The sequence below is a fragment of the Sceloporus undulatus genome, chromosome 1 (genome assembly GCF_019175285.1).
Source record: "Sceloporus undulatus isolate JIND9_A2432 ecotype Alabama chromosome 1, SceUnd_v1.1, whole genome shotgun sequence".
Classification (NCBI taxonomy): domain Eukaryota; kingdom Metazoa; phylum Chordata; class Lepidosauria; order Squamata; family Phrynosomatidae; genus Sceloporus; species Sceloporus undulatus.
Window position 1 is genome coordinate 353,733,592 of NC_056522.1, and position 23,904 is coordinate 353,757,495.

Genomic DNA, 23,904 nt, shown 5'->3' on the forward strand with positions numbered 1-23,904 from the left:
AACACCAAAGTTCTAGACCATGCCAACCACTACCATGTCAGGATGCACAGGGAAGCCATTGAAATCCACAAACATCTGGATAATTTCAACTGGAAAGAAGAAACCCTTAAAGTGAACAAAATTTGGCTACCAGTCCTGAAGAATAGCAAAATAAGGACTCAGCAAATGCAAATGGGAAACTATTCAGAGTCAGGGGCTTTCCCAGCAGATAACGATCACCAATTAGCAGACACCAAACCTCTTTTGCATTAGCCTCCCAGCCTGAGGCCTGCAATCAGCACAGAATAATACACAGGCAAATCACTCCTGCATTCCCAGGATCACACAGTATATATATACACCCACTTTTCCAGCCAAGCATTCTCTGAAGATAGGGTTGCCATGTCCCACCGGTAGGCGGGACATGCACGGTTTTGGCGGTACTGGTACGGTCACGTCCTGGTTCCCACCAAATTCTGCCTCCGGAGCCGGCTCCGGGGCCTGGCCTGCTGATGCGGCCATTGCCCCAGCCAGCAGCCACTAATGTGGCCGGCCGGCCAGACGGCCGGCTAACTACCCACCTCCTCCTTTGTGCTCCGCCTCCTGGGTGGGCCACGACGGCCACTGCATCGCCCAACACAGTTATGTGGGCCGCAGATGGCTGTGGCTTGCGTGCGCCCGCTACTTTCTAACAGAGCCAGCCAGCCAGCCAGCCACCTCCTCTGCCTCCTCGATGAGCTGCAGTTGCCTGGGCCGCGGCTGGCTGTGGTGCATGTGCAGCCCTAATTAACAGCAGCTCCTCTCCATCAGGCTGGCTGGCCAATAGGAGGACAGCAGGGGCAGGCCCAGTCTCCTATTGGCCAGCCTCAGGAAGCTTCAGAGAAGGAGGAAGCTTCAGAAGAGGAGGAGGAGCACGGAGAGCCTCTGTCTCTCGGCCAGGGGGAGGCGAATGGGCCATTTCCTGGCGCGATTTGGCATCAAGTATGAAGAGGAGGAGAAGGAGGAGGTGGCTATTTGCACAATTTTTATTTTCCTCATGTGTGTTTCTTGTGTATTCACAAGAATATTGTATATTCAGCCACTTTGATAGCCTTGGCTGAAGAGCGGGGTATAAATAAATATTATTATTGGTGCTTTTAATGCTTGTTTTAAAAAGGATAGTGATGATGATGGAATGGAGGGGGGTGGTTTGGCCATAAAGGGAAGTCCATTTCTTCTATCTGTCTAGGAATAATGCCAAAATGTCCTCCATTTTGATCATGCCTAAGAAACATGCATTTATATTAACATTTTTAAAAAAACCATCAATTTTTTTCGTGTGTCGTCCATTTAAAAAAAAGTATCCTACATTTGAAAATGCTGTCCTACATTTGTCCCAGTTTGGAGGTCCTGACTTATGGCAACCCTATCTGAAGATGCCAACCACAGATGCTGGCGAAACGTCAGAAAGAAACTCTGCTAGAACATGGCCACATAGCCTGAAAAACCCACAAAAAACTAAAAATGAAACGCACTATTTCAAAAAACGAAATAGAATGAGAGACACTAGGCCTGACAATAGTATATATAAAAGGGATCTAGGAATTTTAGTAGACAACAAGCTGAACATGAGTCAACAGCACGATGTGAAAACTAAAAAAGCTAATGTGATTCCAGGCTGCATCAACAGGAGTGGAGTGTAGGAGTGCAGAGGGAAATACTGTAGTATAATACTCTGTTTTGCTTTGGTCAGACCTCACCTGGAATACTGTGTCCAGTTTTGGGCGCCACAATTCAAGAAGGATAATGACAAACTGGAACATGTCCAGAGGAGGGCTATCAAAATGCTGCAACTTCTTTATTTCAGTTAGGAGATTAGTGCACAGCTGAAAAATAGTGACATACCACTGCTGAATTCAATTCTAATTCGGGATGTATTCTGATATCATTGCATGGATTTTGCCACTGGCCAGGTGAATCCTAGATAATTTCCAGGTAGAATCCGGCTAGGATGCAGGCTCAACCAGAGCTTTCCAGCTTTGCAAATTGGCCGACTGAGTTCAGATTCTAGCCGGAAGCAACCTGGGATTCACCCGGCTGGCAGCATTAGAGACAAAATGCATGTATCCTGAATTTGAATTGAAATAGGCAGAGGTAACTCAATTTTTTTAGTTGTGCGCCAATATCCCTGGTCTCAAAAGTGCTACAAGATCTCTCTACATACAAAATGATGAAAGGTCTGGAAACAATGTTCTATGACGAACAGGTTAGGGAGCTGGGAATGTTTAGTCTGGAGAAGGAAAGGTTAAGAGATGACATGATAGCCTTGTTTAAATATTTGAAAGGATGCCATATGGAAGAAGGAGCAGGCTTGTTTTCTGCTGCTTCAGAGACTAGCACATGGAGCAATTGATTCAAACTACAGGAAAAGAGATTCCATCTAAGTATTAAAAATATCTTCCTGATGGTAAGAGCTGTTCAACATGGAACATGTTACCTTAGAGTGTGGTAAAGTTTCCTTCTTTGGAGGTTTTTAAACAGAGGCTGGATGGCCATCAGGAGTGCTTTGACTGTGTATTTCTGCATGGTAAGGGGTTCCCTGGATGGCCCTTGTCATCTCTCCCTGTTGTTGTTGTTGTTGTTGTTTTGAACTGATGTTATATTTTGAACCGCTGCTATGTACATGTTGGTTTGTTGTTGTTCCTATTATTATTATTATTATTATTATTATTATTATTATTATTATTATTCTATGATTCTAACTATCACATATATTTCAGACCTGCAATGAGCTTCTATTTGAAAACAAAGCAACTCAACAGTAATACAGAAACATGTTTGTTAAAATTTCAGGATCTTACTCTATAAAAAGCAGACCACACAATCTTCCTTTCCTTCCTCACACACCACACAAAACATGATAATGGTTCTATTGCAAATAAAATCAGGACAGGTAAGCTGGTTTATTAGGTCTTTCTAACAGATTAGTTTCAAGATCTACTGGTACTGTTCTTTAGCTGTAGGCTGTCACTTGGTTGAGTTCAAACTCTTCTCTGATGATACATATCCTCCTTTGAATGGATCACTGACTAAAACCTCTAGATCTGTAACAGTTATCTTCCCATTCAACACCACCCTTGACTTTCATTGACAAATCACTATGGAGCATCAGAGCAGAGATTAGTTTCAATATTCAGTTGCCTTCCTTACTGGAGGCATCCATCTGGAAGAAATGTTGGAACAAACTGCCAAGTTCAGATAGACTCCTCAGCTTTTCCATGACTTGGAAGAGCATGAGACTCATTTCTGACTATCCTCTTCCAAGAGAGATACATGGCATTAAGCAATCCCTATGTACAGAAAATAAGCCTGGAAATAGAATACACATGCACACTTTCCAACACTAAGCTTGCATGACTTTAATTTACTAAGTGCTTGATTAATCCTTCCATCACGACCTGCATAGTCCCTCTCTCCTCTCAGGCTATTATTTCTCTTGGACTTACTGAACATTGCCTGATATTTAAGTATGCAAAGCCACATTTTTTCACACTGGGATCAAGAGTTAAGACTCGCTAATTTCAATCAGCTTCACATTTGTAACAATTTAGCTCACTGCAGAAGGTTGATTAGATTCATCAGAAAAGACAGCTGCAGAATGTCCTGTGGCAGAAAAGAATTAGTCTTTGTAAAAAGCACTTGTGTTGATGGGAGAGATTATGATAGGAGAAAAGCAGCAGTGGGTAAAATAGAAAGTATCTTTCTCTCCCTCTCTCTCTCAGGGTTAACACAAGATTGTCAATAGGCCAATTAGAAACCTCTTGAGATGGATTTTTAAAGTATATGTATAGAAAATTTGAGTTCCTACAAAACATCTTTCTTGCTATTACCTCAACTGAAGAGCTCAATAAAATACAGGATTTCCTGCAGGATAACAAATCCCCCCCCCCCATTAGTGCAAATCCAGGCAAGACTTTGTTTTTATCCCCAAAGATAGTGACTTGTTGTTTTTGGTGATGTTGTCTGTTCAAGTCATTAACAACTTATCATGGGGTTTTCTTGGCAAGGTTTGTTCACAGAACGTCTGCCATTGCCTGAGAGTATATGACTTGACCAAGGTCACCCAGTTGGGTCACATGGCTGAGCAGGGAATCGAACCCTGGTCTTTAGAGTCTCAGCCCAGTATTCAAACCACTATGCCATGCTGGCTCTATAAAAACTTGCTAAAAATGAAGAAGCTAGGGTTGCCAGGTAAAATAAAGTACAGATTTTCTGTTCCTGTAATAGTTGTGCAAAACAGAGGATTTCATCAGGTGTTGCTTGTTACACAAACATCACGGAAGGGAGAAAGAATAAACGCTGAGATAAGGGCAGCAATTCACCCAAGTTCTTTAATAGGAAGATTTGTGACTGGGTTGAGATATTCATAGCACAGTCTGACTGACTCTGCTTGGCTACTTACTAAACCCAATTTATCTCCAGAGCAACCAATCTATGCTGATTGATTTAGTCAGGCAAAAAGCCTGAATGGGATGAGAAACTGAAATAGCATACAGGAGACTGCTGAGGTTTGGCTGAGAATACTTTTGGACTTCCAAACTTTGCTTGCACATCACTGTCAGCTTAGGGCTTACCTATACAGGATCTAAAATGTATGTCAGCATTTAAAAAAAAAAAAATTAACTCCAAGCAAAGGAAAATCCAATCCAGATTCAGCTCACCGAGGGGGGGGGGGGGGGGGGGGAGCTGCAATGGGAACTTTTTCCTAATGCTAAATGCCCATGGCGTCTATAAAATAATTTGACAGATCATTGTAGGGAATGGCACTGTTATACCTTCATTCCCTGTATGTTGTGGTTTCAGTGTGGATCTAGTTCCCCATGCTTCATTTTATTTTATTTTTTAATAAAAATTCTGGTCAAAACAAAACAGTGATTCCCAAACTCTGGCCTTCCAAGTGTTTTAGACTTCAGCTCACAGAATCCCGTACTATTGACCAAGATGACTGAGGCTTCTGTATGGAGAATGGGTTGCCATGTTGGGCTTCACTTCAGGCAGCCAAGTGTTTTCAGGCAGTTTTGCTATGCATAAAAAACAAGTACAGTGAGAGAAATGAGCCAGGGGTAACTCTTGGGTTACAGTGCTAGCTTTCTCTGTGGAAAATTTTGGAAAAATGCTAGGGAACATTTAAATTGGAACTGAACCTCCCACCACCATCTAAAATGGGGGAATTCATGCCAACCAAGGCCAGCCAAAGACATTTTTGCTGTCTGAGACAAAGTGGCAAATTGTGACATTGATCCCCGATTTATGGTGCGGAATAGCCAAAGCCAAACAATATATTTGGGCACAGCAGGCAGAAAGAACCTCTCCCCATCTCTAGCAGTTTTTATTTTTTAAAAGTACTGTATATATTCATATATAGGTTTTGAAATTTTAGTCAAAAGATCGACCCCCCTAAAACCTAGGTCAAGTTATCCATGGTCAATGTAAGTGCTATACCTTAATTCTTAAAGGAAACACCCCATTCTCATAGTAGAATGGCTAAAGGCAAGAGTCCCGGAATAACCTAAAAGAAACACCAACCTCCTGTAGTATCTCCATTATAGTACCGCTTCTGGCCTGTTTGAATGCCTGAGCAGGAAAATGGTGGCAGTGGCAACTCTTTTACACTTCCCTTAAAAGGAGCACGGATAGAGCAGGGAGTGGGGTGGTGTGGGGTGGTCAGTGTTTCTTTTCAGGTTCTTCTAGGATGGACTAACATCGCGCCTTTCACCACTCTGCTCAGAGACGAGGATAGCTCCTTCCCCCCCCCCCCCCAATATGTGTCGACACTGTGCCTGAACTCTTCCCACTGCATCCATTCTGACATGTATACATTTCCTTGGCCCTATCTGTGCCTGGTTGCCTTCCACACACATTGCACAGCTGGTAGGGTGAGCCTGATGGAATTTTGTAAGTTCTTTGTGCCATCCTTTACATCAGGGATTCCCAAACTTTGGTCCTTCAGACGTTTTGGACTTCAGCTCCCAGAATTCCTGTTGGCCAAGCTGGCTGGGGCTTCTGAGAGTTAAAGTCCAAAACAACTGGAGGACCAAGATCTGAGGATCATTGATTTACATCTTTGTTACATGGCCTAAGTTTTATCCATGGGTGATATCAAGAAATGTAATTTTAACCCCCATACTTGCCCTTGACTTATCCTTGACACTGACTTATACACTAGTATATACTGTAATAATAAATTAAAGAAGCAATAAGTAGACAAGCTGCCTTTTTAGAATTTCCCCAAGACTGTAGCACAAGGCTGCTGCTTCACTCTGCCAATAGAAGGGCCAGCCCTATTTGCTGTTTGGGTAGACCAAATCTAAGCCTGTAGTTTATCAAACGGGACAGGAGGCTCTCAATTTTGAAAGAGAAGATAGCGAGGTCAATTTGAAAATTCACCTTAAATTTGCTGTAATGGCATCCCTGAACGTGACACAGATTCTGTGAAATTAAGCCAGCCATATCGGTGGGTTCTTAATTGCGAATTGGCACCCTTGCGCATGCTCAGTGAGACTCCAGATGACTGGAGCATAGCATATTTAGGCGAATGAGAGAGAGGAACCAAGGAACCCCACAATTTACAAAAGAGGTTGCGGGGGGGGGGGGGGGGAAGAATGGTTGAAAGAACATGCTTTATTCATGTTAAAATGAGCATATATTCACTCTTGTCACGTTAAAACATGAATATAATGGTTATCCAATAGCTCCGGGTCCATGCCTCTTAATTAGCAGGCAGCAGCCCCCCCCCCCAGCAATTCTGAAGGAGAAGCGGAAGCAAAATTGAAGCGGAATTGCAGTGTGGTTTCATGGGACACCCCCCCTCCAGACTGAGGGGGGAACCAGGACCAAAGGAGACATGCACATCACACCAAACAACAGCGCACTGAGTGTGAAGGTGCCTAGGAACAGGGTTTGTGACTTTGCTAGTTCACCGAATTTATTTAACTGTGGATTGACGCGTGGTTGTGTTTGGAGTGCATTCGGACTGCCAGTGATTGTGTGTGGTAACCTTTTGTGCAATAATGTGAATACTCATAATTCCATTCAGGATGACACTGGATTATACTTCCAATTTCAGTCATGTAATATTGTCCCCTGTGTGGAAATATGCTCACCCATTCTGCTGAGTCAAAGCCTGTGATGTCATTTGCAGGCTGTGCTGCCTTTGGGTCTCCCTGAAGGAGGGAGAAAAATGTGAGAAGGATTTCTTCCTGTTGGGGATTTACACATTCTTACCATCTTGCAAACTGACAGCCTTTTTGTCATCAGCTTAAAGAGTCTTAACCTGACTCTTTGCCCTCCAAGTCTTTTTATTACACAAACAGCAGAGAAGCTCTTTCTCCAGACAGGTTCCCGGGCGCCAGTTTATCTGCACTTATGTAATAACAACCCCCTTTATCCATAGGATCTTGCTTCTCCTTAAAAATCAATCCCTTACCAAGTCCTGTAAATAATGGAATTTACATGAGGCAGCACTAGATGTACTGTCCTCAAGTGATCTTGTTCAGCTATGTTCCACTGCTTTGTTTATTCCTGTGGGTTTGGCTGTTTCTTTCCCCCTGACATCATCTTGCAGTTGTTTTCATTTAAATATCCACTCTGATGCATTAGGCAGGGGCCACCATGGCTTGTGAAAGTGGGGCGGCACCACGGGGGAGGGGGCAACAGTCTAATTGTATTGGATGTTTCAAAGTCTTATGCTTGCTTTCAGATTTCTAGAGGATGGAATGGATGTTCCTCACTTCAAAATCTAAAATGGACTCTACTGTACTTCCTCAGAGCTGGAATCATCTCCACTACAATGTGTAGTCTGAACTGTTTGGGGGCACATCACCTGGCCAATTGGGGGTAACTTAGTACTTGAGAGCTGGTGTGGTGTAGTGGTTTGAGCATTGGACTATGACTCTGGAGAACAAGGTTCAATTCTCTGCTGGCTGTGGAAACCCAGTGGGTGACCTTGGGCAAGTCCCATTCCCTCGGCCTCAGAGGGAGGCAAAGACAAAACCCCTTGCCAAGAAAACCCAATGATAGGTTTGCCTTAGGGTTACCACAAGTTGGAAACAACTGGAAGGCACACAACAACAACAAGAACACCTGTACTTAGACTACAGGTCATACCCCTCATCACCTCCCATGCAATGCTTTTTCATAGAAATAGTTAAGGCTGCCCGGTCAGGTCTATATCCCAGGCCCTGAGAATTCAGTGCCAAAATTTGAGACCTAGGTTGGCCCCTTTTGGGCCCTGGTGAGAGGTGATGTTAGAAAAATCAGTCTCTAGCAATGTCATTAGGTATGATACCTAAAGTATCAACTTGATAGTTGCACAAAGTATACAGAGGCTAACACTCAGTGGTTTGAGTGTTGGACTGGGACTCCAACAATCAGGGTTCAAATCCTCACTCAGTCATGGAAACCACTTTGGTGACCTTGGGCAACTCATACTCTCTCAGCCCCAGAGGAAGGCAATGGGCAACCCTCAAACAAGTCATGCCAATGAAAACCTGTGATAAGTTTGCCTTAGGGTCACTATAAATCAGACTCAACTAGAAGGAACACCACAATGAATACACATAAAATTTCAAGGCAGCACTCCTATCATTTTCCTCCTTCATCCAAGTTTACTTCATTTGTTTCTTTGAAGGTCTTTAAACATAGGCTGGATGGCCATCTGTTGGGTATGTTTTGATTGAGAGTTCCTGCATGGCAGGGGGTTGGACTGGATGGCCTTTGAGGTCTCTTCCAACTCTGTGATTGTATGGTTCTATGGTGTGTCAGGACCACTGATGGGGGTCTGTGTGGCTTTCTAAACTGATTTCATATTGGATTAAAACAGGTGTGTATAGCAGTCCAAGGGGTCAAACCAGGGCAGGGATACTATGGAGTGGAACCGGGATACAGCCCTATTTAGATTCAGGCTTGGTTAAATCAACAGCAGGTTCCCTTAGTGCGGGATCTATACTCTGGTTGAGGCTAACAAGTGGATTTATGCCCAATTTTTTTGGAGGGAGGAGGAAGAATCAGTGCTGTTATCACTGCCAATGATCACTGCCTGAGAAACAATTGGAGTACTGTATTTCTTTTCTTCCTGGAGAAAGTCATTGAAAGCATCTTCCAGTTTCTCTGCTGATGAATGGGGCAAAGAGTTTGCAAATATTTGGCTGGATCGAGGATTCCCATGCCACCACTCCGTGTTTTAGGCCTCAGTTTGGTTTGCTGTTGATGCAAGCAGTAACAGGAGAAGTAATTATGTGCCCAGCATTTGGACCATAATCCCCAGGACAAAGGCAGTTGCTTCAGCCCCTCCCCGACCCCCAAATTCTGGAGTATATTCAGAGACATGTCTACAAAGTGTTCCTTTTCTGGAGGAGAATTTTCTGAAAAATGTTGGTGCATCCCTATCTACAAGGTTTTTTTCCTGACATTCTTTGGATTTCTCTGAGTGAAACATTACAATGCAATTCAAACTAAGTCATTGAGTCAGTTTGCAATCAGCAGAATGAAACAGAACTATAAATTTGTCTGTAGATATTACCATCTCTGGCTGCAGGTGGATTTTGCATGTAGGAACAGTTTTCTTTCTTTTTTAATTAATATTTATTGGATTTTAAAAATATAAAATACTCTACATACCAAACACAAACAACACATATATACACATACAAACATTCATACACTATTCAAGAGAATGCTAATTTCTTAATATAAAAAGTAAGTTTATCGCCCTATCCTATCTTCCCAACTCTTAATAATAATAGAAATTGGTTTCCTTATTCTTTCTTTCCCCCCATCCTAAATCCTTGTCATCTGGCTACCATTCTTCCTCTCCTTCTCCTAATTCCCTCACTAATTTCCTTCTTGACTTCTTTCCCTCTCTTCTCACTTCTTTAACCATTTCTTTCCTTTTATTATCTGTTTCCTTTCTTATTATCTAGTTTACTGTTTCTCGATTTCCTTTGCACTTTTTTCTCGTCCTTCTTCACCTACTCTTACCTTCTATCCACGTGCTATTCCCCTCTTCTTTCCCTTACTATCCTCTCTTTACTTTCTAACTTTATTTACTTTCTCCCTTGCATTCTTTACTTAATCTAACCACTCACACAAACAGATGCCACACTATAAAACAAAAATTCTACATCTATGATTACTTCCTTTCTTACAGTTTTGAATGGTATTGATTTTAACTTGTAGCCTTCAATTTGCTTTTTCTGTTGTAGCTACAAATGTTAAATGTTAAATGTAATACATCTCTATATTTCTCTTTCTCTACATAATTCTTTGATACCTATTTTACTCTAACCCTTATTTAATATACCTACTCTCTAAATCCTTCTATCACCCAAGATCCCTCTCTCTGGAATAGGTATGTTACACTTTTCCAGTTTTTTCCCCAAACTTTTCAGTTTCCTTCTTCTAAAAGTCTTGTTAATCTGTCCATTTCTGCTACTTCATAAATCTTTCTGATCCATTCTTCTTATTCTGGAAGCATCTCTTCCTTCCAGTTGAGTGAAAGTCATTATTGCTGCAATAATCAAATGGAACAACACTCTACTGTATAACTTTTCTATTTTAGAATCTAAAATACTTAACAAATATATTTCAGGGTTACATTCTAATTCTATATTAAATATGCGGCTTATTATTCTATGAATTTTGAGCCAAAATTTCTTGTATGAACAGTTTTCTGTTTGCATAAAAGAGTAAGAAAAACTCACTGCAAATTTAGCATGCTGAACAGAAGTACAGTTTTCTAGCTATAGTGATTTTTTCATCCCAAGTACAGTGCGGGAAAAAGCTTTAACAACAGCCTCCAACTCCATTGAATGTTTAGCAAGCTTGTTGAATAGCCTGAAGATACTTTGATAGGTATTTGACTTAAATATGGTATCATCTCTTCAAGCTGTCTGGCCCTGTGCCATAATGAAGAATGATGTAGGATGCCCCCAAAAGCTGCCTCTTTGTTTTGATAGCTGCAGTCTATGACTATAGGCTAGAAACAAATGGCTGTTCTGTGGGATTCTGAACATCTGAAGGTGTTTAACAGATTACATCTAGCTTGGTTTATGTCTAAACAATATTGTTGATCTATTCAGTCCACATGCAGGGCCTAAGCATGGAGAGGCATTTCACCTCAAAATGGAGTTGATGGGGCATGGGGCCCAACATTCCGGCAGCCATAATTTCTGTACCTTTGGAATGAACATAAATGTGTAATATTCACAATAATCTGAATGAATGGCTGATGTAATATTTAAAAGGGCCAATGATTAAATCCTTTCTGAAGTCCAACTGTCATCTTGGAACAGGAAAGAAATGTATTGGATTCATCGTTTTGAATAAAAAAGCTCATTCTGCATATTCCAAGTCTTCCAATAGAAGGGAACACGTATTCCAGTAGAAATCCCTATATCTGAAAAGCTTGTGTTGTGTTTTGCATGTGAGGTTCTGTCTGTATGCCCACAAACCCATGCTATATTTTGAAAATGCACACAACAAAAATGTATGTACATTTAATAAAATGCATCAGGGCATGTTTTAGTCAATGCAAAAATTGCATAGAAGAATATAAAATGTTCTTCTTGTTTTTAAAATATGCATAAATTTCCATATATGGAGACAAGAATTGTTCAGCCCTATGTATAAATGGGACAAAATGAAAAACCAAGTCAGAATCTGAGAAACTCAATACATTTCTACATTCTTAATCCCATCTAGTTTAACCCTTAAGGATAGATATCAGTGGGTTTTGAAAGTACTTATTGAGGGCTAAATCCATTGTTCAGATCCTAATTTCTTGAGTCTCGGAATATAAACTTATTCCATCCTCAGTATCTTGCTACTCTTGGTATATTTCATGCTCATCTTAGCATGTTTCACAGCAGTTTCACACTATGGGCCAAACACACAATTTCTCATTGTGCTGAGAGAGTTATAATATTACTTATTGCAGTACTCTAGACAGATTAGCCCAAAGTACTTTTCTTCAGTGTTTACTATTTCACATTCAGCCCATTCATATTACCTTCCTCTAATTAAATTTGATTTTTCTCAGTGGAATAATGAAATAAGGAGGGATGGTTCTCAGGACTGTGTTTCAAGAATGTCCACATACAAACTCTCATCTGATAAATTTATCAACCTAGTTCCAGGGAATTAATTTAGGGATCAAGTGATCATTGACAACTAATTCATTGACAATCATTCCACTCTCTCAAAATAGTTGTTGTTGCTGTTGTTGCCGATACAGTCTGCTTAAGGGCTGGCATATTACATTGCAGTTATGGATCCATAACTACACCATGTGCCTAGAGTTACAGATCCATAACTGCTCTGTATTTAGACATGCTCCATGTTCATGATCATGGCATTATTGTTATGATTGTAAGTGTCCCAGAAACCCACCTTAAACAGGGAGCTGCTCCAAGTAACAGAGCTCTGCGGTGGGAGTGGGTAGGGTGCTTCCAGATAATGTTATCAGCATCATCCTGAGGAGCTCCATTCACTCATGCTACAGATCTTTATTGCTTGGAACAGTTCCTTGGGGTTTAAGGTGCATTTGAGGGGGTCATCTCCTTAGGTTATTTGTAGTTAAGTTTATGGAGCTACAAATGCAATGAAGAATCTTGTCCCCAGTTGTTTAGAGACTATAACCTTTCTACTGTTTAGAAATGTATTTACCACACCATACTATCAGTACTGGTAACTGGCAGATGGATGCCCCATTTCAGATGGAGTCTATGTTTGCATGCACATGTCTTCATGCATATGTGTGTAAGGGGCTTGTTATAGTAAAGGACTTTCCTCATTATTATTTTGTAAAAACATGATTACTTTTAACAGTTCCCCAGAGAGATATTTCTGCCCACTATTTGTAAATTTTGATGGGTAATTTACTACAATAAATGTGATTATTGTCCAAGAGATATTAATGGTAGGGTTTCTTATAATGTAGCCCATTTTGCCTTTGCAGCAAAGAGTCAATAGTTTTGCCAAATGCATGTGTGGTCTGAGTTGTTGCTAAATGTCATGGTTATGCTGGATATTTTAAATTACTTCATATATTCTTAATGTATCTTCATATATTCTTAAAAATTTTTCCCTGGTATTTTAAAGCCATGGACTGCAGTAATTTGTAAACATTCTTATACACACTCTCTCTCTCTCTCTCTCTCTGTGTGTGTGTGATATTTCACTTGTCCCTGAATTCTTTCCCAGTGGCTATGTTCATTGAATTTAAGAGAACTTGATCCAAAATAAATGTGCATAGGACTGCAGATGAAAGCTGAAATCCAATGCATTCATTCATTCCTTAGACTTGCCCCATTGTATATTTGGGGGTTGATTTTGAGTAGACACACATAGGAATATATTTCAAGTCCCAATGCCTCAACCATTGGGATTTTACTTTGCTTACTAAGGCTGTCAAGTCTTGTTTGCTGTGGAACTGTTCATGCTTTGGCGCTGGACAATGCACGGATGTTTAAATTGCTGAAAATGTCTAATTGAATTACCTTCAAATTGCGAATCAAAAATGGGAAGGGCTCTCTCTGGCTCACAGGCTCAGTCACTTGGATGTCTCTCTGTTGTGGTGATGTTGTCCTTGCTTCTCTTCTCTTTGCTTTCCTGCAAAGACTGTACTAAAAGCATTTCGGGGGGGGGGGGGGGAGCAATGCTGATTTCTGACCATTTACAAATTAGTTCAGGGTGATCGTTTCAGAAGATGTAGGAGAGCAGTGCAAGGGTAGGGAAGGGGAGATTGATCACACAAGTTGCAGCTCCTGTAATCTCCAGGAAGAGCTTGTCAAGATCCAGTGGCATCACTAGGGTTGGTGTCACCTGGTGTGGTAACTCATAGCATAACCCTCATTGACCTCCTCCCATACCACACCATACAGAATCCTTAGTAATGTTTTCAGTATTAAGATTACTCATACATGTTAATTGTCATGTATCATTGAATGTGGCAATAGTTGTGACATAAACAAGCAAAATTAAAGTACCTCTTAACTGCAATATCGTACACACAGCCTAAATATATTTACATGTACAGTGTGCCCTTACTTTACGCAGGGGTTCCGTTCCGGACTCCCCCATGTAAAGCAAATTCCGCCTATGCTCGAGCCTCATTTAAATGAATGGAGCTTGTGCATGTGGTGGTGTGATGTGGCAGTGCACGCCATGGGCGCACGCCCCGTTGTTCCCTATGGGACACACTGCCCTTTCTCCCTACGCGGCTTTCAGCACGGGTGCACTGCACAGTCTCATGTGACTAAAGTGAAAATCTGGTTAAGATGTGATGTTTTTAAAGAAAATTTAGAGTAAAAAATAAATAAATAATCCAGAGGTCTCTCCTTTCTTTTGCCACTGAACCTCATCCCATTCACCCCATCTCTTCCCCTGAGCTCCAGCATTTTAAAGGGATGTGGATGAATGCCACAGCTTGTTTCTGTCAAAAGGCAGATGTTTAGGGAGCAACAGCACTCCCCATGGTGTCACCTGGTGGGGTCCACAACCCACAGGTAATACCCATGTAAAAGATCCCTGTCTCTATAGTGCTACTCTAAGATGTGGCAGGCAAGATAAGGTTGTATATTGAGCACTTGCTGGCACAGACAATGGTGAAGAATGATGGGAGCAACAGGCCAGCAACATCTGGAGACCACGCTGTCCCTGCTCTTGCTTTAGGGTGGGAGCGGGCCTGAAGCCAAAGGCTGCACCTGCCCACAGGAAGTCCAAATATCTCCATTTTCTTCTGCTGTCTCTCTCAAAATGGCCACAGTTGAGAGGGCCTGCAAAGGAAAACTGAGGTGTTTGAGGGTAGTATGGAATTTAGGGGAGCTTGTGGTGTTTATGGGTATTTTCATACATTTTCACACATTTGGGGTGGGGCTTTCTCTGTGGTTTGGGGAAAAATATTGGCCCCAAATCTAACATCAATTAAAAAATGAGGCAGGGTGGAGGGCTTTGGGAGGTCTTGTGGAAAGCTTCAGGCATCATAAAAGTGGAGTCCAGGGGGATGTGGACCACACTATGCCACCCTTGCTTTAAGGAATGAAACTTTCCCAAGCATCTGAATAGCAGCTCCACTGCTTTCCTCTCAATGAAGAAGCAAGGATGCTTGTGGAAGAATCTCCAAGTGAAGCAAATAATGAAGGGATAGCTCCCATTTCTGTTGGCTGAAACCAGAATGGTCTGCACAATGCAGTTTGATGGATGGAGATGATATTCTCCCTTGCACTGCTCCCTTTTATGCAGTGAGGTATACATGGGTGTAATCAGTACCAAGTTGAAAAGTTGTTAATTGGAAGCTTATTGTACTCCCAGGGCTATAGGTGCAGGTGAAGGGATGCACACTTGCTTCAGAACAGGTTCTGTTAATCATTTATTTATTTACTTCACTTATATGCCGCCTTTCTCCCAAAGTGGAACTCAAGGCAGCTTCCAAAAACTCTGCATAAGTAATGCTTTGGATTGAGCTGTTAATCAGCTACAATTACTTGGCAATATGAGTGACAATTAAAGGAGTCTGATATCTTAACTTTAGCATTTGAATTATGCGAAGAATGAAACAGGAAACATTTTATAAGTACATTTTTATTTAAAATAAAAATCAGTTATGGTGTCTTTTTAAGGTACTGCACAATTTGTATATGTAACACAGGTAATTTTTGTTTTGTTTTTGGTACAGAACATAGGTATTGAGCAATATCCTTAAATGCTAAATATACATTAATGGCTTGTCTTAGAAACATGACAACATTAATTTTGAAATGGATTTTGGACATGATCCAATGAGCTCCAAACACACAGTGAGATTTCTGGGCCTCTCCTTCTAAAAGCATCTTGGTGCATGCATGAGGCTCTTGTGTGTTATCTAAACAAACCCTTTGGATCATGGCCATTAGCTTTAGTCATTGAACCACTGGTACAGATTTTCTATGAACAATGGCTGTTTTAATCTGTACATGTGGTGCACAGTCAAGAAGGCAGATCTTAAAGAGTATTTACATTCATGCATTAGTTTTTTTAACACACTATCTTTGCAGTTTAAAAATCATATATTTTTGTTTGCAGAGATGCAGGGAAGGTCGTAAAGAATATATAAAAATATATTTATAACAGTCATGATTCTCCATTGCCTTGGACTATGAGTTATTGTATATACCTGTGCAAAGCAAAATACAAGTAGGATGGGTTTACACCCATTTTTCATGGTACAAACCAAATTGCAAAGTGCAAGGCAATGGAAATTCAGGTCCATACCTATATAATATATGGCTATGATCCAGCCAGATGAAACACTTTCAAGCTCTATTGCAACAGGAGAATTTAAGCATAGGTTTTGTTCTACTCTCCCATTGAATTCAATGGGATTCAAAAGTATTCAATTCTGGTGGGATCATGCCCTCTGTGTATTGTTTATACCATAAATCTCTTACACCAGTAACGAAGTTGCTAACTGAGAAAATCTCTTGGCTCTTTGGGTCACATTGTGGTTCACAATCAGCTACCAACTGAAAAGCTTGCTCACAACATGCCCCTAGGTACGTAGAGCCTTTCAGCATCTAATTTTAGAGTATAAAAATAAACTTTAAATCCCTGTGAATTGCTAACTTGAATTACCAATTTTCTGTGTAATGGGTCCCCATTGTGAAGAAGCTTTTATCTGTCAAGACTTGTATATATCATTGCTATTTAATTAAATGTATTAAAGAGCACACATACTCCTTTTATGTAAGCTTTGCTACTAATCGGTACAATTTCAAACAAAATCCTAGCTATATTCCAAAGCTCTAGGAATATATTCCTCCTGAAGGCATCACTTCAATCTCTCCCTAGTTCTGAAGACTGAAAGCCAAGCTACACATACAGAAAAATCAAGTGACACCACATTCTGAGACTGTACCACTACATGATTCTGGAGTGGAAAACTGCACTATTGAATATTTCTTAAAATTAAAAAAAAAATTAAACAAATCTTCCTACCCATAAAACAGATGTCAGACAGTCACCGAACAGCTGACATGCTGGCTTTTCATTGTTACCTGGTTTTGTTTTGTTAAGTTCATGCAGAGCTATACTCCTTTACTTGCTCCCTGAAGTGGTTGTTCATTTCCACTATACCACACTCTTCCGAATCTGTAGATTTGTGCTGAGCTCTTCTTTTAGTGTATTATTTCCCAGATATTTCACACATTTTCCAGCAACAGTGGACAACTGTGGTCTTCCTGATATTATTCCTTAGATATTTCATATGCTTCCCGGTAGAAGTGGACAACCGAGCATCCATGGAATTTAGTATCCATGAAGGGCCCTATAACCAAACCCCAGAAGATACTAAGGGCCCACAATGTGATCGTCACATCAACACTGAGGTCCTCATCCTACCTAGTTTTACAAGCTATGGTGTCTGCGAAGTAGTCTACCTAACTTTGGGTTGGGGGAGACTGAAAAAGACTAATGGAAACATTTCACAGCACATTCTTCCCAGTTCTGGGCAAAGTGGGAACAAGAGTTATGTTTTAACTGTCTAAAATGTCATTGAGATTTGTTGTTTGTGATTCAAAAATAGAAAAAAAGTGTTTTTTAAATTATTTAGAACTGCTTATTAGTATGTATAGCATAAGCTCAACAGTTTGTAATAAACACTGTTATAATGAGTACAACAATACAGACAGCAAGTACTTGTCTGTATCATAGTTGCAGAACCTTTAACTTTCTTGATGGTCTGGACTACAATTCCTGTCTCCTCTTGACTTGGGTTATGTAGGCCAGGGCTGCTTGGAGTTGAAGTTACAAACATAAGTGTATTTCTATAGTAGTTAAATAGCTACTATATCTTCATAAATATCTGAAAGACACAGTGAGCCCAAATCCTGTTGTTAGCCCTGATGAGAGTAGAGCCATTTATTCAGTTGGATTTACCTAAGTGTTGACTCACCAATTGATTCCACAAGTCTACTCCAGTTGGGACTAACCAACCAGATTCAGGCCAGCAAGTGATAACAACAGTAATTTCATTGTAAATCACAGGGTTTTGTTTGTTTGTTTGTTTGTTTGTGTGCAATTCAAAGGGGGCTTTCAAGGTTAAGATCAACTTATAAGAAAATAATTTCAATGGGCATTTTGAGTTAATGGGAACTTGGCCTCTACAAGTAGAAATGCAGCATATATGTAAGAGGGCAATGACAGGGTGTCATTAATAGCTATCAAATTTCAGCTGAAGTTTCATATGAAAACTATAATACAATCTCCTTTCAGTGGATGAAGTATGAACTGCAGCAGTCCCAGCTGAGAATGCACCGCAGTCTTCTCTGTCTATAGACAAGGATGGAAACTGTGAAGCCTCCCAATTATTATTATTATTAACCTTTATTTATAAAGCGCTGTAAATTTACACAGCACTGTACATACAATCTTTTTAATCAGATGATTCCCTGCCCTCAGGCTCCCAAATGCTGTTGAACTACAGCTCCCATGATCCTTTTGCCTTGGCTATGCTGATCAGGGCTGCTGTGAGTTGCAGTTAAATAACATTTAGGTAGATTCATGATTTCCAACCCTGCTGTAAACAGACGTTTTAGTAGGTTTAAATCAGGGATAGGTAACTAGCAACCATCCAGATGTTGTTGGAGTACATCTCCCATCATCCCTCACCACTGGTTATACTGGCTAGGACAGATGGGAGTTGGATTCTGCTATGGAGGAAGAGGAGAGTCCTACTTGCTTGGGAATAAGTGAGGATGCTTTCCTGGTATCACATGGCAGAAATTGTGGCTGCATTGTGCTCTCTAAATGCACTGGACTAACTACAATGTCCACCACCCATGTGTTGGCAGGGAATTTTGAGAGTTGTAGTGCAACACTTCAAAGGGTGCCATGCTGAGGAAATGAAAATACACATAGCAAATGAAAATACACATCTTTTAAAAGAAGACAATCATTTCGAAGTTTGCAATATGTCATACTTTACATCATGTTTGTATGATTCCAGTGTCTACCTGCAGTTTTATAAAACAGAGTTCCAGGGCAAACAACTTCATCAAAATAATTTCTCATGTTAGGAAAAAAACCCAAAACAACCTGGGGGGGGGGAACATATGTATTGCAGCACTGAGGGGAAAGTGCAACTCTAAATATAAGAGATGGTGGATTCCATCTGAAGCTTATTGGTTGACACAATTTAGTGTCAAAAATGGCAATTGGCTTAGAGCAACTTGGTGCTCTGAGAAACCAAATACTTTTCTTTCAGTTAATAAAGTGCAAAATAATGCACCAAAGTGAGTGGAAGAGAATGCTTTGCTCCATCTCTAAGGAAAGGGTCAGTGGCATTTTTTTCACTCCACCTTCAGCAAGTCTTGATATTTAAAAGGTTACAAAAAGCCTTCCTTGCTACATTCTTGGAAGAAAGACAAGACAGAAAAGTGGATAAACCTACAATTCAATAGATTTCTCCATTAAAACAGAATTCAAAAACACAGATATGTTAGTCTGGATCAGTATGCAAAGTGACCTTTGGTAGCTTTCATCTGATGAAGCGGGTTATAGACCGCCACTTGGGATGTCCGCAGGACGTCCCATTTTAAAAAAGGGGCATCTCTTCTAGACACCCCTGGGTCTAATATGGACTCTGTCCATACAATATGGCACCGGCCGTTCCACACGGCCGGCGCCATCTTTACATATCGGATGCTGTGCGTCCGAACGTGACGTGGCGCTAATGATGTCGCGAGTGCGCCAGCGGCGCCTCGCGACGTCATTAGGGCGCCAAAGAAAGAAGCTCCATTTTTTGCTCTGTAAGGGAGCCGCACAGTGTGGCTGCGACGGCTCCCTTACGGAGCAAACGGCGGCGGCGGCAGACCGCCTCAAAGCAGCGGTCTATAACCCGCCCTGGTCTACGAAAACCTATGCTGCCATCTTCATTCTCATAGTTAGTGTCCAAAGTGCTACAATTTCCTTTTCCATTAAGGGTAAACTTTGGTTTTCCCTGTTGGAGAACACGTATATTGACACACATCCTACTTTAGTTACATTAAATGGATTTAACCAAAGATTGAAACAAATCCCACTATGAACATCTAAAGAATTTTATGGACAATGGAACTCAAGACTATCCCTTTTCAACAGAGGAATTCAGTGTTGTAACAGAGGCTGTTAAGTTTGGGGCACTTGTGTGCCCTTTTGCACTGCTACTTTTTATCTTCTGAGCAAAATACTGAGAAAATCATAAAACGAATGTAGAACTTGGAGAAGTTCCTTTTAGGGCACTACTCCTCTCAGAATTCCTCCAGCTAGGATGACTTCTAATCATGCTGGTAGGAGCATTCTGGGAATTAGTATTCAAAATATAACTTTTTCAAATTCTGTGAGAGATACCCCACGTATATCCATGGCAGAAATATCACCTGCAGAATGGGCTATACACATTCAGCACTTTCTGCTGCTTTTACTTGAATTTTTCTACAGATAAACAATGATGACCCCCGATTTCATGGTTACTTCCTATTTCTTTCAAGAGCTATACTGTATAGCAAGTGCTTGACCATTCACTTTGACAGCTCAGTGACCTCACCTGAGAGCAATGTTGAAGCAGGTTTACAAGAATGCCCCATTCCTTCATATGGGTGTGTGAATCCACACATATTTTAGCTGCGCCTTGGTGAAGATGCTGGATTCTCTGGAGTCTCAAAGCAGATTTTGTAGGCCAGGTGTACCCTTAAGATAAAATGAGTCCAGGCACCAGCTTCTTAGCAATAATGGGCTGTATTGACAAGACACCGTAGTTCTATGCAAGAGCACTGCAACAAGTTCTTTGGGATTGCTTGAAGACACAGAGATAGTATCTCACTAAAGCTTGACAGCAAGACAAGAAGCCAGAGCATGGCAGGGTCTTGGACCAATGACAAAGACATAGGATGGGAAAGGCATAAATGTTTTAAACATCTTAATCCAGGTGTGGGCAATAACAGTGTCTGACCAATGGACTTTTCTTTTAAGATACTAAAGTGACTCAGCCTAATAAGAGATCACAAGAAAATGGGTTCAGCTTTTCAAGTCATTTGCAGTCCTTATCACAAAGCAGTACAACATAGAGCTATCACATAGAATTTGGCACAGTTGGCAGTCCCTTGTCAACAGACAGGACTAAGCTATCACAGCTTTCTCCCTGAAGTGGAGAATTCTTTTTTTCAAAAGAAGTCCCATGAAGGAACAGGAAAGTTTTGAGAGATATCTGAGCTTGCAGAGAGTGTAACAAGGACTTCAGTTTTCACTGCAGCTTGTCTTTCCCCAGGTTCAAACCCAAACATTTTAAAGCCATTCTAGAAAGATCCCACCTACAGATCTGTGTGGTAAAAATACATGAGAAACACACATGTAAAACATCTTAAACCTAAGGCAAAAATGCTACATAATAACAAACAAGGAAAAAGATGATCAGCAGTATTCAAAGCACCTTTAAACATTATTATCGTCAGTATATTTTCCTCTTTGATTCGCAATGCTAATTGCTACAGGTCATACTGTGACTACTTTCTCCTTGAAAAGTCACCAGCTGTGGAAATTGCAGTCACCAGGCTGTAGGTGTCTATTTCATAATATCATGCAATGGGGGTAGGGGAAGTTGTCTTGGTGTCAATGGAAACTTTTCCACTTAACAATGTAATTATAATAAAGAGTGGGAATGGCAATGGCTTGTTAATGAAAAAGACAAATGCAAAGCCATGCTAGTAAAGCTTGAATTTTCAGATCCAATTACAATGTTTCAGACTCAATGTCAGATCAACTTCACCATCAAAGGATCCCCACTGAAGCATTCCCCCCCAAAATGAACAGTCAATCAAAAATAAGGGAGGGGGGGAAGAAGAAAAGAAAGAAAAAAGAAAAGAAAATTTCTGGGGGTATCATTATGTTGCTTTCAACTGTCATGGCATGCAGTAAGTATGCCTTTGTGAGGTCTTTTCTCAGAGCAGCCCTGATTGGCAAGTTTATACCTCCCTTTGACAATCAGCAAGCTGAAGAGGAGTCGTCTGCTTTTCTTCTCGGAATAACTGATGCACACACTATTTCGGAAATCAAGTCCTTTGGCCACAACTTCTTTTGCTGCTGCATTTCATCCATCTTGCATATGCTGCATGTGCTTTTAATGTTTACTTCTCAAGAGGTGGTCTCAGAAATTATACCACTGCATTGTTAGAATCAACTGTCTTGTTGTTTTGGGAGGAGGTCATTGCATATTCACCTCGACTTGTTCCATTCTCTTCTTTTCTCAATGGTTTCCTTTGTTGAGGCCCGGCCATAGTAGCATTTTGAAATGAAGGAAGAGAAGAAAGGAGGGACATGAAGACAAAAAAGCAGAATAATTAGTACTATGCAATATTTCAAAAGCATTCTGGTAAAGTAGTTAGAACACAATGTCTTGAGGATTAAAAAAATACCATCTCTTGCACTATTAGATCTTTGTGCAATTCTAATAGATCAGTAAGATTGTGCATTCAAACTATTTTTAAAGGTTGAACTCTAACGGAGAATTCTAGTGAAAGGGATTGTGGAAGAAAGCCACACTTAGAAAAATTAAGGAACCATTTATGTAGCTTACAGCAAATCATTTCTGTTTACTTTAGCAACAAAAAAAGAAGACAAATCTTCAAGCAGCAGTTGAAGGATGCATTAATTAGATCCTCAACAGGTGTACCCATAATCACCACTTCCCTGCTGGATTCCTTTTCTGAAAGCACTTGCCACTTATAAATGGAATACTGGAAGACTTTGCATGCCCATGGGTGTATATCTACATTCCAACTATACTTGTATACTAGTTTATCTGTCATGGCTTCAATTTACAGACCTCCACTACAATGTGTATACTGAAAATTTCTGTTAAGGTGAACACAGATATAAAATACAGAAAGCTCATGGAGAACTCTTCCAAACTACACAGCAGAACTAATCAAACCATCAACCTCATTTTACCCCTTAGTTTCAAAGTCAATTCATGAGCTTGGGATTATGGGTCTGTGCAGAAATTTCAAAAATCCAAATACTTATGACCTGTGTCCAGAATTTAAAATGACTGTGGAACTTCCTCATACTGGAGAGTCAGTTGATTCCCATACAGGTACAATTAAATCTATTCATACCAGTTTGGGGAGAATTAGAAAACCAAATATTTGTTTTGTCTTTTCCTGTTGCTTATTTGTATTTTATTTTAGCAGGTATTTATGATTCATTATTTTAGATGCTTGCAGTTTGTATTTTTATGTTAGCTGGCCTATGCTCTTATGAAGAAGGATAAACTACAAATCAAACATATAATAAGTAACAAATAATAATAATGCAAAGAATAATTCCACTGTCATATGATTAGGCCTGACTGAAATCAGAAGGATTTAATTCTGACTAGACATGTATTATAAATATAGTAGTTTTGGTGAAGTGAAGGATTTACAATTAAGTTCATGGCACTTAATCAAACCCCACCCTTATACATTCAGAAAAAAAATCTACCTTGACAAAACCTTGTTAGTTTTTCCGGGCAAATAGGAATCATGGGTTGTTAATGTTAGTTTGATTTCTAGTGAATTTGAACAGTACTGGAGAAGGCTAATTATAAAGCATGCTACATATTGGCAATAAAGCATTGTCTCTCTTAGGTTTGATTTCTCATTTAAAACATATGCACCAAACATTTTTTTTCTAATTAAAAGAATATAGCTTTTTTCACTCCTTGCTATTACATATGTTTTAAAATATTCAAAGATCTGAATATTGGAAAATATTAATTTTTAAAGGAAAATTTCTTAGCACCAAAATGTATACATAAATTCTATGTTTAGCAAAACACCTAACCATTTGGAAGGTTGCAGTACTCTTTTAATTACCTAATTCTGTAATATGGATACC

The 23,904-nt window shown here is 40.3% G+C and overlaps 1 protein-coding gene across 4 annotated transcripts in view; it reads right to left on the bottom strand.

Moving 5' to 3' along the window:
* Positions 1-19,801: 19,801 nt before the first annotated feature.
* PRIMA1 (proline rich membrane anchor 1) overlaps positions 19,802-23,904 on the bottom strand; it is an 81,668-nt gene continuing 77,565 nt past the window's right edge. For 3 of the 4 annotated variants that reach the window (XM_042447196.1, XM_042447195.1, XM_042447197.1), the window contains exon 5: positions 19,802-22,281. In XM_042447196.1, coding sequence (XP_042303130.1) covers positions 22,179-22,281 — 103 coding nt within the window. In that variant the 3' untranslated portion in view covers positions 19,802-22,178. The remainder of the gene's footprint in view (positions 22,282-23,904) is intronic. The other variant, XR_006101621.1, reaches the window with a different exon arrangement.